Below are 14,588 nucleotides of genomic sequence, written 5' to 3' on the forward strand. Positions count from 1 at the left end.
TCTGAGCAGCTGTAGTCCTCCAAATGTAGTTCCGTTTCCCCTGCAGTTAAAGAATTAGATTCTGTTGTGTGTTATTTGTTTTAATCCAGTCCTAGTCTTTGTATGGTTGTATGTTACGAGCCATGAATTGTACTTGAACCTACCATCACTGGGAAAAAATCCGACTTAACTTGAACGCCGCACCGTCGCTCGTGTCGCGTCATCACCGTGCGACTGTTTACAGTGAGCGTGGCACACCGCCTCGGCCGTAGCACTGACAGTATGAAGCCGTAGACAGGTGTGTACCGGTGTAAGTGTAACTTGGAGAGGATGAGTATGGATGTGACCTTCCTCGGGACCGGCTCGGCCTACCCGTCCCCTCACCGCGGGGCCTCGGCCCTGGTGCTGCGGACAGAGGGGGACTGCTGGCTGTTTGACTGCGGGGAGGGGACCCAGACACAACTGATGAAGAGCCAACTCAGAGCCGGTGAGTCACTGCAGCCTTAAAAGTGATTGAAGCTCAGCCTTGAATAAACCTTTATTCAAATGGGCCCGCCACTCAAATTGGTCTCTTTCCACACACACACACACACACATACACACACACAAAATATATGTTAGGAGGATTTCAGGGTTTATTTTACAGAACTTGAGTCATTTCAGTATTTGCACATAGTTACTTTTTGCTCATTGCAGAATGAAAGTTCTTCTGCTATGACTGGACCTCAGAGGTGGAACAGATATTCAGATCAGAAATACTCTGTTAGAAGGAGAAGTATAAAGGTAGTAGCATCAAAGTATACTTGAAGTACAAAAAGTAAATGAACTTATTAAGCAGTCAATTTTTATTTCTAATTATTGGTGTATCGATATGTACATTGCTTTAGTGTTGCAGCTTATAAAGGTGGAGGCAGCTGCTTATTTTTTACTATATACTGGGTAGCTTATTCTTATCTATAATATTTATATATATATAAATATATACATCATTTATTTGTTGATTCAAAATATGTTTTAGTAATCTGACGTGGAATAAAAACTACAATATTTCTCTTGAAAATAAAGTGGAGTAGAAGGATAAAGTAGCAGAAAATGGGGAGTACTGTATCCACCACTGCTTGACCATGACTTTTTCTTTTATCTCAGGCAAGTGAGTTCAGTATAATGCCTTATTATAACTCTGTCACAGTCTAGAAGATTAAAGACAGCAATTCATCACTGATTTAAATATAATCACTTTATTTCCTGCATTTTAATCCAGTATTACTACTTCCAGCGTAATTTACTTCCATGACGTATCATCTATGATTATTTCAATAACCTGCCCTCTCCACATGCCCACTGTAGCACCTGTAATGTGATATAATATGTCATGTTTTCTAACCAGGTCGCATCACCAAGGTTTTCATCTCTCACTTGCATGGAGATCACCTGTTTGGTCTGCCTGGTCTCCTGTGCACTGTGAGCCTCAACACCAACCCGGACCCGCAGCAGAGCCTCAATCGCGTGGACATCTACGGGCCCCGGGGCCTCCGGCACTTTCTAAGGGTGACACTTGGCCTCACGGGCTCACAGCTGCTCTTCCCTTATGCAGGTAGGTTCAAAGTGTATCCATAATGTGTCCACACTGATGCAGTCTTAACACTGATAATAGTTTGCCAAGCAGCAGAGAGGACCCTCACTGTGTTTTATGTATTATCTTAAACACCAAGCATTTCCAAGCTTTATTCAGTTCATACAACAGCAAATCAACCTTTCACCATTCAGTACTAAACCACAGCTATGCTACAGCTATCATGTTTTTATAGATATATGTGGATATATGTGTGTATATACGAAAACTACAACACTTTTCAGCCCTCTTTATTTGCTGTTATTTACAAAGCAAATGAAGAAGTTACTACTTTTAGTCTAATAATTTACTTTATTTATTATTTTTTGTTTTATTGAACTTCATTCTAATGTACTCTGCTCTCATCTCATCTGTATTATGTATGTGGCTGTAGTACATGAGCTGGAGCCTACAACTGACCAGAGTCCAGAAGAGGGACAGCTCAGTCTGGAGGTATGTGATTGATTTTAGTGGTATTGCTGTGTGGTGATAAATCACACCTAATCTCTCTGTATAATGCAAAGCAATGATTACTGTGAGGTCAGTGAATGTTGTTTACTTTATTTGCATCATTTATACAATGTTAATGTGTATAATTTAAAACGTCCATGTCCAAATGTTGTGTTTTTAAGTTTCATGTAATCTTTAGTGTTTTGCTTTGTGCCTCCTCAGATGACAGCTGAGTGCGGCCCTCTGCACCCACAGGAGCAGCCGGGCAGGACCATCTCCCTGGATGTCTCCAGTGACTCTTACCTCCTCTTTGAAGACAAGAAGTTTGTGGTCAAGGCCTTCAGGTTGTTTCACCGAATCCCCTCATTTGGCTTTTGCATTCAGGAGCACGATCGACCCGGAAGACTGAAGACTGAACTTCTGAAGGAATTAGGTAAAAGGTCTTTTTTTATATATTTTTTATTTCCGTATTTCTTAATTTGGACGCTTGTAGTGAAAAACAACAGAAATGTGAAGAGAGAAGATAAAGTAATATATATAAGTAAAGTAATATATATATAATTAAGATTTTACGCACAAGACTTAAGCCATTGTTACAGATTAAACTACAACCCCTTACATATTGACTCATCAATAATAATGTAATAGTGTAACATTGACAGTAGCCACTCAGCATTGTGAGTACTTTTACTTTTGCTACTTTAAGTACATTTCATTGCCAATATTTCTGTACTTTTACAGTTAAATTTTGAAGGCAGGAGTATTTTTAATCTGTGTTACTGCTACTTTTACTTAGAAAATGTCCTCCAAATGAAACCTCTGGACTATTGTGAATGGTGTAGTTTTATGTCTGCCCCCGCAGGCTTGAAACCAGGGCCGCTTTATGGACGGCTGAAAGCTGGAGAGCCTGTAACTCTGGTGGAGAGTGGACGAGTCGTTCTGCCTAGTGAGGTACTGGAAGAAGCCATTTCTGGAAGGAAAGTCTGCATTTTCGGGGACTGCAGCTCAGTTCTCGGGGAAGGACCACTGAGGTTGTGCAATGGTGCAGACATGTTGGTTCACGAGGCCACCCTCGGGAACGAGCACCGAGAGAAAGCCGTGGACCACGGACACAGTACACCTGAAATGGCAGCGGCAGTGGCTCAGGCTTGCTGTGCGCGGAGGCTGGTGCTGTACCACTTCAGTCAGAGGTACAAGCCCTGCTCCCTGCAGAAGGAAGGGGACGAGGATGAGGTGTCAGAGCTCAAGAGGCAGGCTGAAGATGCGCTACAGGACAGCGGTGTAGAAGTGACTCTGGCTGAGGACTTTCTGACTCTGCCCATTCCTCTCAGAAGATGATGGTAGTGACTGATTTAGCTTTTATATTGCCTGTAGTAGATCAGCAGAGCCATCTATGTTTGTATGTTAAAAAGTATTTAGTCTTAGCAGTTGTTAACTTCATACTTGACTGTCTTCATCAGCATATGGAGTCTCCTCAAATTTCCCCATGATTCCGAAACACTTGTATGACTTCTCAGCCACATTTGCTTTGAAGTTGAGCTTCAACTTTCACTCTTGACCTTGGAAACAGCAGCTGACAAGGTCCACTTACATGCAGGCTTTCGCTCAAATCACACGGCCTTCATCAGCAGGCGCACCGTCAAGCTCAACTTTTATGCAAACACGCCCAAATTCAGAAATACTTTATTGATCCCCGGGGGGGAATTTGTTGACAACTGGAGCAATTAACAGGCAGCATGCACTCTCCTAAATGGTAATTTATGGAAATTGGAAATGTTTGCACTTCTACCTACGATTATGTAACAACTGAGCAAACTCCTGCTGCTGATGAAGACTGTGTATTATGTTTAAAAACTCCAGAACAAGCAAATAAGTGACCTTGAGCTGAGTTTTTTTTTTTCCATGTCCTGTTTCCAAAGTCAAGAATGAAATTTTCAAGCTACATGACAGGTGAAGTCTTTTAATCATTAGACCATGATGCATTAATTAGTAATTCACATTCCATTAAAAAAGGACAAAATTTGAATCTAATTTATTTAGTAGAAACCCTCCAATGAAATTGTATGAATAATCACATCATAGGTTTCAGTCTTTCTGGTATTTTGTTTCAGGTTGTGATGTTAAGACTGTACTAAAACCCACGATGTTTCTATATGAATAAGTGAATTTACAGGTTCTGTGTGAAGGTAAAGAAACATGCAGTCATCTCTGAACCTTTTCCAGAGCTTTATTTCTGGATCTGTACACAAGGTATTAAAGTACAACAGAAAATACAAAATAATGTTTAACAAAAGAAAAAAAAACTCAAATGTTTATGTACAATTCTTATAAACAATAAAGATAGCTTCTTGAACATTTCTCATAGTGAAGGTTTTGATTGTCTATAATTCTGGATATACATTTTTAAGTTTTGTAGGTTTTTATTCACAAAGGTGTTTTTGTTTTCGTCAAAGGACTCAAGAGTTTTCTTTTTCAAAACCACAACTGCTATAATTGTTTTCCTTTTTAAACTTCAAAACACAATACAAAATATAAAATAAATTTGTTTAGTGCTTTCTTGCACACACAAGTCTCATACCAGAGATATCAATAAAATATCACATTTTCGAGAGTTCACAGGGTGGTGAAAAACCTACTTCTACTACTTAATGGCCTTTACATTCTGACAGTTTTTCTGAGTCTTTGTACAAACCACAGGTGAAATAAATATCACTGCACTGCTAAAGCTAGAAGAGCTTGGAGGACCTACTGCATTATGCACATTGCATTAAAAGAGAAAACTAGCTCTCCACATACTCAGAGCAGCAGCCATCCCTTTACCATCAAGACAAATATAGACGACGACATGTAAAAAGATTTTTTTCGAGGAAAGAAAGATGAGCGTCTTTTACACATGGCTGCAAGTTTTGAATAAAAATTTGCAACACTGAGTAATATCAATACGTCCTCGGGTAAAGCCGTTTTCAGTGGTACACTTGAGAAAGAGACAGCTGGCATGCGTGGTTTCAGCTGGGTCCTGGGGGTTTGGGTATCATGACTTTCCAAAGAGAGAGAAAAGAAAATTCAAACACCAAGTCAACCGGTAAAATGCAAAACCAAAAATATCTGTACATATCTACAAATTATTGCCTTTTGACAAGGAATCAAATTAAAACCTTTGTATTAACACAGATTCACAAGTGTAAGAGGTCAGTTAATAGACTTTTTAAAGGCTATTTGCTAATTATTTACATGAAATGCAGAAGTGAATACCTTCTCTGATGCTGGGCTTGGAAACTGAATTACTGGATGATAAAACTTAATGATGGTCTATAGGCATGAATCCTGTCTGCGTGCACACACACACACACACACACACACACACACACACACACACACACACACACACACACACACACACACACACACACACACACACACACACACACACACACACACACACACACACACACACACACACACACACACACACACACACACACACACACACACAGGTGAATTACAAGCTCTATGAACATGAAAAACGTGATGTACCCCTGAAACAAACTAATTATTCATAGCACAATGCATAGATAAATTAAGTAAACACTACTACTGCATCCAATCAACTGACGATGACCTGCTAAATATTTTACAATTCACAATTATGGACTTCAGTCAAGAGAAAATGGCTCCATTTCTGCTATTACACTCCCCGTGACCAGATTTCCCAAGGTCTTCTCTAGTCAGTACAGGTTAGGCAAAACAGAAATGGAGTGGCTCTAAATAAAGAGATAATACTGCTAGCAGGTTTACCCAAGCTTGCTAAGTGGTCTGAAAATGTCGTTACTTAATTTAGGAGCATATTCTAACATGATTTTGTTTTACTACAAATAACAAACAGACATATACAGCCAAGCTTGCCTAATAGAAGCATGAGTGAAAGCAATTAGTTCAAAAGGATTAAACAAAATCTCACAAAGATTAAAGTAAATGCAATTAATACAAACTTAACAGTGCTTGATGATGTCTATGTTTAAGTGACTATTAACCCAACCAATATCTTTGCATTGCAATATTGCTGTTATGGTTTTCTTCTCTGACTGATTACCTCCTAGAAAGAAGCAGGCTTTAAACAAAAAATCCAATATCCAGCTGGAAAACCAGGTGACACCCATTATGTTACTTTACAAAGGTATTTTTTGTCACCCATTTTAAAAATGTAATAGAAAAACTATGAATCTGGTACTATAATTTGGGTTTGACTAAATTATATTATTATTGGATAAATTAAAAAATATGTGTTGCAAACATTTGCATGTTCCAGTTTGGCAAATTTGAAGAGTTTTGCAGTAAACGAGCAGAGATCGAACTACGGACAAGCTTCCACAGGAGAACAGAATAAGAAAAGAAAACCAAACTGAAAAGCTTTAGCAGCTGAAGCCACGACACTTCCTGATGTCCAAGCTAATGTCCATTCTAGTGTTGCTCTTCATACAATGTCAAGCCAGGTTTATTTGGGTGCAAAAACAATTTGCACCAGCCTGGTTGCTAAAAAAAAAAAGGTACCTGTAAACCAAACACTAAAAAAAAAAAAAAAAAAAAAAAGTACCACTTCAAACAACAAGACAAGCAACTAAATACCAACACTACAGGCAGAAAACCAAGCCATTTTTTGGCAACTGGAAAGAATGGCAGGATATCGTATTGTAGCTCTGAAGATGTTGTGTGTAGATGTGAGGGAGGAAGATACACAACTCTCCTACTGCAGCCTCTGGGCCCCACTGTACATGGACGTTACACATCTCAAGACCGCAAAACAAAAATAAAATAAATGGCTATATAAACTCTTGAGAGAAATCAAGATTTTAGTTCTATATGATAGACATCACTGATGTCATATTACACAAAAAATGAAAACAAAAAAGTATATTCATATATAATAGAATTTAAACAAATCAAATTCTCCAGTGAGGTCAGTCTTATGTACAAGCGGGTTAAGGGGTTTCAAAAGGGAAGATCAAGGGACGAAGACGAGGAAGATCACTCTGACTGAAGTGCCGCAGTGTGCTGTGTGTGGTGCCGTGCATGTGCTCCCAGAAACCCGTTGGGCTCGCCGCTGCCAGCCAAGCTCCCAAAGTCTGTGACAGACACTGCCATTTTGGCGCCGGTGATTCGGTGGTGGTGCGCCGCTGTCCGTCGTGCTTCGAAGTCCACTCCAAGGTTACCCACAGACACGTCATTGATAAAGGAGTCAGGCAGGGCCATCTTGAGTCTCTTGGAGGGCCGCTCGCAGTCCTTGTTGACGCACACTCCTCCTAGCTGGCCCAGGTCAGAGTGGTAGAAGCCGGCGTCCAGCATGTTGAGGCAGTCAGGGTCTGCACCATTTGAAGGGAACCCGAGGGATTCGTCGTGGTTTAGGGACCCACGATGGAGACTTTCCAGTTGAGAAAGGCTGTAGGAGTCCAGGCAACTAACCTCTGCAGGGCTGCACACTGTGGCTACACTGTTACTCAAAGCTGCAAGGAGACAAGACACTCAATTAACACTGAATGACTGGAAGCAATAAAAGACTGAGGTCAGGAAACACGTTGATTAAGCACTCCTATATTAACTAATGAGGAAAACAAAGTTGTTTTTAATGTTATCAAGTATTTCTTATTCCCATGTTTCTTCCATAACTCCAGAACTAAGTCCCGTGACTGACCTGTGAGGTCGCTGGCAGTGATGGAGTTGAGCAGGCTGAGCTGTTGGTCTGTGGTGGTCTCCAGTCTTCCTCCCCCACCCGCTCCTGAACACACAGAGGAGGAACTGTCCACTGCCAGTCCCTCTGCTTCATCCACCAGCCTGTCCATCAGGTCACTGGATACAAAGAAACATGTTAAAGTTAGTTTCTTGTCAATTATGTGCATTTTCTTTTCAGAGCTCATTGCATTTGCATTGCATAAGCAAAAACAGCGAAAGGAACGCAAACGGATGAATCTTCTTCTGCCACTTACGTTACACCAGGGTAGCTGCTGTACTTTTTCTTCCCGAACCGATTCTGCTGCACGAAGAAATCAAAGCGCTCCGACTTTTTCCACATGTAGTAAAACGCCACACATTCTGCTACTGTTCGTGTTGTGACCTGAGGGACGTGAAGTAAGTAATTAAAAAGGGATGAGAAACGTTCACAGGTTTATATGTCGATCTTTTTGTGCTGGTGTAGAAGGGGGAATATCTCAGCGAATCATGTCTGTTAGACTCACTTTATGCTTCTGTATGAGGTGAAAATTCTTGTCATACATCTGTAGTGCGTGTTCAAAGTTCTTGCATTCCTCCTCCGACCACGGAGGTGATTTTTCTGCAATGAAACAAGAAATACATTGTTATTGTTTTTTCGTTGCATTGTATAAAAGGGGGTTCCTGCAGTTTTGTTCCTCCCTGGGTAAATTAGCTTGACAAATAAACACCACAATATGAGTTTGTCTATACTTTTTGTTCCTGTACAGAATGGATTTTATTTCCATATAAAATTCCCTCTGAGCACAAGTGCAGCTCATCATATACTAATTAGTTAGTTTGCTTCCATTTTATACTAAAACGTGCACATTTGCATGATATAAAATTTGTTGGGGGAAACAGTGATTTACTAAGAGTTCGGTGGTTTGATGAGCAGAATACAGTTAGAATACAGATGGAGGAACCTCATACCACATCAAAGTGAAATGTGTGAAATAATGAGTAATGTTAGAGAATGTGCTTAGACTTTATCACAAGGTACTGTGAGGTTGTTAAGAGAGGGACTATACTGGCTTCCAACTGTGCAGTATATGCATATTGATGTAAAACATTTAGACTGTATTCACGTTGTCACCAATAAATGTGATCCAAATGATAATAGAAATAATCCAAAATTACAAAATGATAAGAGTTGTATTACTAAATGAGACTGGTGTCATATTTAACATCCTTTCTATATGTATTTCACTTGTATTGAAAATGCTTTGCTCTATGATTATAGATGAGATTATAGGTTGGCACAACACATCTATGATAATATCAGATCTCATTGGGCAATTTGAACACATCAATTAGCAACTGTGCCAAATTTAAAAGTTAAGTCTGACAAAATGAAAAATTTGAACACAGTTTAACAACTGTAAGATTTAAGAATTCATTTTGAGAAGACTGGCAGTCCATAATGTTTCTCATGCTTACCTTTCGAGGACCTAACACGGCTGCAGTATCTCTCTAGTGCTTCACGAGTGTTGTAGTTGCACTTGACGAGCTCACACAAAGCCTATGGGGAAAGAGTGGAGTGGTTAAACTTGGAATACTGGCCAAATGGTTGTGCCTAAGAAACAAATAATCTGAAGAATCCAAAGCACAATTATTGTAGAATGTGGTGAATTAATGAAATCCATGAAAAATAAAGTAGACTGCATAAGGTCACATGCATTGCCAATACCGTGTTCATCGTTGTGTTATTAAAAAATAAAGACATGACTGACCTGCTCATTGTCTCGAACATGCATCCCTGGTTTGTCACATCCCATCTTTTCATCTGTTGTCCGCGACAACACTTCAGACAGGAAACTCCTAACCTTGTTTTCTGGCAATTTGCCTGGGCTCCATAATAACTCATCTTCATCTTCATAAGCTGCATAACAAAGTACATTAGAATAAGATTAGTCGCCTTGTGCATATGATCTTGTCTTTATTGTTTGGATAGAAGCATTAAAGAACATGTCAGGCATGTGTGTGCTGTGCTGAAAATAAAGCAGCAGTCACCTTTCTCCCCATCTATGTAGTGACAGAGGCAAGAAGGAACCTCTGCTTGGTACTGTGTTCCCACCATTATTTCCTATGGAAAAAAAAAAAGAAAAGTCAATTCAGAGCATGTTTAGCAATCTGGTGTTGATTCAACTTAAAACATCAAGTTAACTTTCTTTATCCCTCTCGTAATGTGTTCCAAAATAAAAGATGTAATTTACCTTTCTGGAGTCTTCTGGGCTTGGGCCATCTTCATCACACTCTGACTCTTTATCACCATCAGATATAGCGTTGGCTGATAAAGTAAAAACAACAAATATATTACCTGACATGCACTTAAATCAAATGGCACCTCTTGGATACTAAGGCCTGATGCTTTACCTCCCAAACCTAATGTTACTTAAGTACTATAATAAGTAATTTAATCTCCAACACACATACTACATGGATAAATCGTAGGAGTTGTTTAGCAAGCAACAATGCCAAACACTCTCTGGATCTTAAATGAGATTATTTGCTGTGTTTTTATTTGATGTCATTGTTGATTTAATATTAAGGTTTTAGACTGTTGGTCAGAGAAAACAATTTATTTTAAACCTTTCACTGGATTCTGCATTCTGGCAAGTTGTGATCGGCTTATTACATTATTTAAAAGAATAAGACAATTTTTTCAGTAATGAAAACAATCAACTGCATATTTAACGTAGCTTGTTGTACTTACATCGAAGTGTTCTTGGGAAGAAATCGGTTGCCTCATGGGATGTGACTGAAGGGGTTAGATCATCAGCTGAGGACTGGGTCTCCTCTTCATAGTCCCCAGACAGCAGGTCTTTAGCTATTTCCTCCTAGGAAGAAAAAACAATATCCATTGTATGTTAGGGCAGATGAAGGGTGATCAACAGAATACCTGAATATATACATAATGAGGATACATACATTTACTTCTGGTTATTTTCCCAAATCTATTTATTGACAATATGATAATATAATTATTTACCTTGTCCAAAGTCATGTCAGGTAGCTCGTCAGTCAGGTCTCCAGATGAGCTGTCTATACTGGAGCCTGCCGAGGCCTCATAGCGATAGATGGCCAATAGTTCCTCCAAAGGCATGTTCCCCTCCTGGTAGAAAAAAAGGAAATAAGCAAACTTAGCAAATAATAAATTTAGTAAAGCTGTTGTGCATTATCCAAATTACAATTAATAACACTTAAAAACCTATATGCATTCCACTCAACTGCAGATCTGTATGTACATGGTTGATTATTTTTCAAAATGTAAACTCCACAGACAGGTTAAAGCCAATTAGTGCAGCCAGTTTAAAGCCAATTAGTGAACATATAACTGAAATCTTACACTCCAATGCACTGTCACCAAGAGACAATTTATGAATGAAATTAACAGAATGTAAACTTACTTAAACTCAGTTGACATTTATTAATTGACCTCTCTTTTTAATCAGTTGGCCTCCCCATCCTACATGTTACACTAGAATTTGTCAGCGTTACTATACTAAGCTTTTATTTCCATAGGCAACAGTGTCGTTATTTGTAGCCCCACTGCATTCAGAAGACGTTTTCCCTCTGGTATCCACATTAACAATACATGCAAACCTTTAATATGCTCTAATGCAGATTTCACGATTTAATATCACATAACTCATTACATTATACACAGGTAAGTGCCGTTTGAGGAGATTTTGTGCATTTATTTATTTGTTTACCTTTTCCAGATCTGCAATCTCAGAGCGGAAATTACCCCCTCCCTCCAGAGACTCTTCCTCCTCCAGAGTCCTCTCGTCATCATACTCATGAACTAACATTTCTGCCGTTGGGTCAAAGTCATGGTCTTCTGACGATAAAGAGCCAACTGAGTGAGAGAGAAAGGGGAAAAAAGTCATAAATGCGTCAGTCTTATCACAGAAATCAGGGTTTTTTAAACTTTTAAAGATTCATACTATTATTCACATAGTTTCTACATTGCAATTAGAAAAACACTACATTTTGTCAATTTCAAAGCCATTTTCTCTTACAAAGTATATAACTTTATCTTCATATGTCTATTCAATCAAAATATTGCTGAATCGAAATAAGTACATCATGAGCTGCAGATATTAATACTCAATGTATGGCAAAGGTTTTCTTACCTGGACTTGAACTCCCTAGGGAAGCCTGCAAAAAAATCAAATCAGAGCATAAATAAGTGCAATAGTTGAAACTTGGGCTCAACTATTATTCTAGCGTTATATTCAATCAACAAGACAAAGAAAAAAAAATGCAATAAATAGTCTGTATTATGACCACAGAAAACAGTTCGGTAGGAAAGCTGCATTTGCCGCTAACGTTACCTGAAATAGGTGGCTAATACAACGTTAGCCGCGGTTGATCGCTGCCCACTGAGGACAATTCTGAGCAAAATATAGTTTTAAAACACCGGAATTAAAATCGTTCCTTTCGTAAGAGACGATCGAAGTAAAATAGAGGACTATATTGGGGGAGACAGTACAATTTACGCAGTGTCGGCTTCTGTAATAGCTAGCTAGCAAGCTAACCCTAAAGCCCTATGTTAACGTTATGCATCGAAAAATGTAAACACTAATTTCGTTTGCGCGGTACTGCAATCGACAGAGTTGGATGGCCTTTACCATGTAGCTGCCGCTAATTTAGCCGAAACAGAAAAAGAAAATTACATTCATAACAAACACGATATTATCTGTTATTTCGTTTAACCAGCAGGCTAACGTTAAATTTACGTATCAATTTACACAGCCGCTACACCAAAGCAGCTGAGAGAGCGAAGGCGCAGCGGCCTTGTAGTGAAGGATCAGTCCACACATTCAAGCATATTATAGAGGAATTAAAATGACAATTATGACACGAGACACGCTATACAGAAGGCAAAAACCATTGTTTCTTCAATCGATAACATAAAAATGAAAAATATAACACAGAAGATTTAAAAATATCGATTTAAGATCGATTGCTTCTCCCCTGTTTTCCCTCTTACCTCCGCCATATTGGTACCTTTAGCTAATGGGCTCGTTCTAGCGCAGTACCCGGATCAGAGCTCTGAGCCAATCACAGGTCCAGGTGACCGTGGTAGTCGTGACGCCGTTCAAAGCAACCGCTGATCTGACTAACGGTAATCATTTATACACGGTAAAATCTACGGTATGAAAATATAACAACCCGACATTTATAAATCAAATCACCGACATATATCCAATATATATCAGTAACACGGCGGTGAGCGTGTTATTATCTTACACAATGATTTTTACTAGAACATTCCTAGAACATCCCAGCTGATTTCCTTTTTCTCCTCAATACTGTTTATGGCAGCTAGGGCATCTGTGTTGACACCATTAACATATTTTGTGGATATATAGTCTTTTAAGAACTCTTAATTATGATCACAATGCTTTTAAATGCAACTAGTGAAGTTTTCAGTTGTGTCAAGGATCACGGTCCGTGTATGTTTTGGTCATTGGATTTTCCTTTCAGAAACGGGTATTAAAAAACAGAAAACGAGTGCTTATTTGATTTTCGTTTTAAAATACAAAAATTAAAATTGAAATACAAGGCGTTTTTCTTTTTCATTGTCAGAAAGGGATGAGCGAAATTAAAAAAATTATTCGATTTTCATTTTCTATTTCATATAACAAAAAATAAAATCACTAGAAAACAGAAACAGAAAAAAGGCCTGTTGTTTCATATTCTGAGACCGGATGTTGTCATTTACAGGACGGTGCTGTGTAGAAGAAACAGTAGGCTAGTAGACTGCGGTCAATCCAGCCGTGAGTCCGATCTCCGTGGTCAAATCAGCCGCACTTAAATTTAGAGTGTACAAGTATTCTCAGCATTATGGTAAATGCGGAGAAACAGCGTATTTACTTCCGGTTTTCAAAATAAAGGTATTTAGAACAGTAAGCTATAATTAAAATATGTTACATTAAAGTCTTGTGCCCCTGATGAATAAAAAAAAACTTTATATCAAGTATCTTTACTGCACCAGTGTGGAGAAATGCCAAAATAAAAGTCTCATATTTATGCCTCCAGAGATTGCATATTTGACCATATTTGAGGTACTGTAAAAACATATTGCTCAGTGTTTCCTGGCTACTGATGGTATATTTGACTTTTACACATATGAGACTACAAACATACTTAATATCAAGCATTTTTACTGTACCAATTTGGAGAAATTGAAGAATAAAAGTCCCATATTTATACTTCCAGATTCCATATTTTCTTATATTTTTGAGCTACTGTAAAAACATATTGCTCAATATTTCCAGGCTATGGGTGAAGCATTTTCATTATACTTCAATAATGCTGCAGTAATCATGACAAAATTTCACACTAATGTTTAATAACATCTTGATAATATAAACACTAAACACAAAATCCTACACAATTCTAATTTGTTTACTTTTCACACAAAATGCAATGCCAGTCCACATTCTTCTTATTTTGCTGCTCTGCTGTGTCCATTTGTAGGTAAAAGGGAAAAAGAATTAGTTTTAACTTCAAAACACCATTGTACCTACTGTCTCTTCCTCACATATTATTTTTTATATTATTCAGTGTGACAGCTGTTGCAGGTGGTTCCACATACAGTTTTTTTTTACAGTAGCTCAAATATAAGAAAATATGGAATCTGGAAGTATAAATATGGGACTTTTATTCTTCAATTTCTCCAAATTGGTACAGTAAAAATGCTTGATATTAAGTATGTTTGTAGTCTCATATGTGTAAAAGTCAAATACACCATCAGTAGCCAGGAATCACTGAGCAATATGTTTTTACAGTACCT

The 14,588-nt window shown here is 38.4% G+C and overlaps 2 protein-coding genes across 3 annotated transcripts; one reads left to right on the forward strand and one right to left on the reverse strand.

Moving 5' to 3' along the window:
* Positions 1-201: 201 nt before the first annotated feature.
* On the forward strand, positions 202-4,399 carry elac1 (elaC ribonuclease Z 1). The gene is made up of 5 exons (XM_051421477.1): positions 202-466; positions 1,367-1,573; positions 1,986-2,044; positions 2,264-2,474; positions 2,904-4,399. The coding sequence occupies exons 1-5, from the start codon at positions 310-312 to the stop codon at positions 3,377-3,379; spliced, it is 1,110 nt and encodes a 369-aa protein (XP_051277437.1). The 5' UTR covers positions 202-309; the 3' UTR covers positions 3,380-4,399.
* On the reverse strand, positions 4,251-12,839 carry mier3b (mesoderm induction early response 1, family member 3 b). Of its 2 annotated transcripts, none has more exons than XM_051421472.1 (13): positions 12,780-12,839; positions 11,920-11,944; positions 11,497-11,642; positions 10,773-10,895; positions 10,497-10,620; positions 9,997-10,070; positions 9,794-9,866; positions 9,514-9,662; positions 9,221-9,302; positions 8,269-8,363; positions 8,020-8,147; positions 7,728-7,882; positions 4,251-7,539 (listed from the first exon to the last, which is right to left on the reverse strand). In XM_051421472.1, the coding sequence occupies exons 1-13, from the start codon at positions 12,786-12,788 to the stop codon at positions 7,064-7,066; spliced, it is 1,659 nt and encodes a 552-aa protein (XP_051277432.1). In that variant the 5' UTR covers positions 12,789-12,839; the 3' UTR covers positions 4,251-7,063. The 2 variants fall into 2 exon arrangements, with proteins under 2 accessions (XP_051277432.1, XP_051277433.1); XM_051421473.1 differs by lacking the exon at positions 12,780-12,839 and adding an exon at positions 12,121-12,632.
* Between the last annotated feature and the right edge of the window lie 1,749 nt (positions 12,840-14,588).

Source organism: Dicentrarchus labrax, unplaced genomic scaffold (genome assembly GCF_905237075.1).
Source record: "Dicentrarchus labrax unplaced genomic scaffold, dlabrax2021, whole genome shotgun sequence".
NCBI classification, from domain to species: domain Eukaryota; kingdom Metazoa; phylum Chordata; class Actinopteri; family Moronidae; genus Dicentrarchus; species Dicentrarchus labrax.

Excerpts from the sequence above, each read along its gene's own strand:
- elac1 (XM_051421477.1), top strand. The coding sequence starts at position 310 with ATGAGTATGGATGTGACCTTCCTCGGGACCGGCTCGGCCTACCCGTCC. Across the intron at positions 2,045-2,263 it reads AGGGACAGCTCAGTCTGGAG|ATGACAGCTGAGTGCGGCCC; the intron begins GTATGTGATTGA and ends GTGCCTCCTCAG. Across the intron at positions 2,475-2,903 it reads TGAACTTCTGAAGGAATTAG|GCTTGAAACCAGGGCCGCTT; the intron begins GTAAAAGGTCTT and ends CTGCCCCCGCAG.
- mier3b (XM_051421472.1), bottom strand. Across the intron at positions 9,663-9,793 it reads CTACATAGATGGGGAGAAAG|CTTATGAAGATGAAGATGAG; the intron begins GTGACTGCTGCT and ends TTTGTTATGCAG. Across the intron at positions 9,303-9,513 it reads ATGTTCGAGACAATGAGCAG|GCTTTGTGTGAGCTCGTCAA; the intron begins GTCAGTCATGTC and ends CTTTCCCCATAG.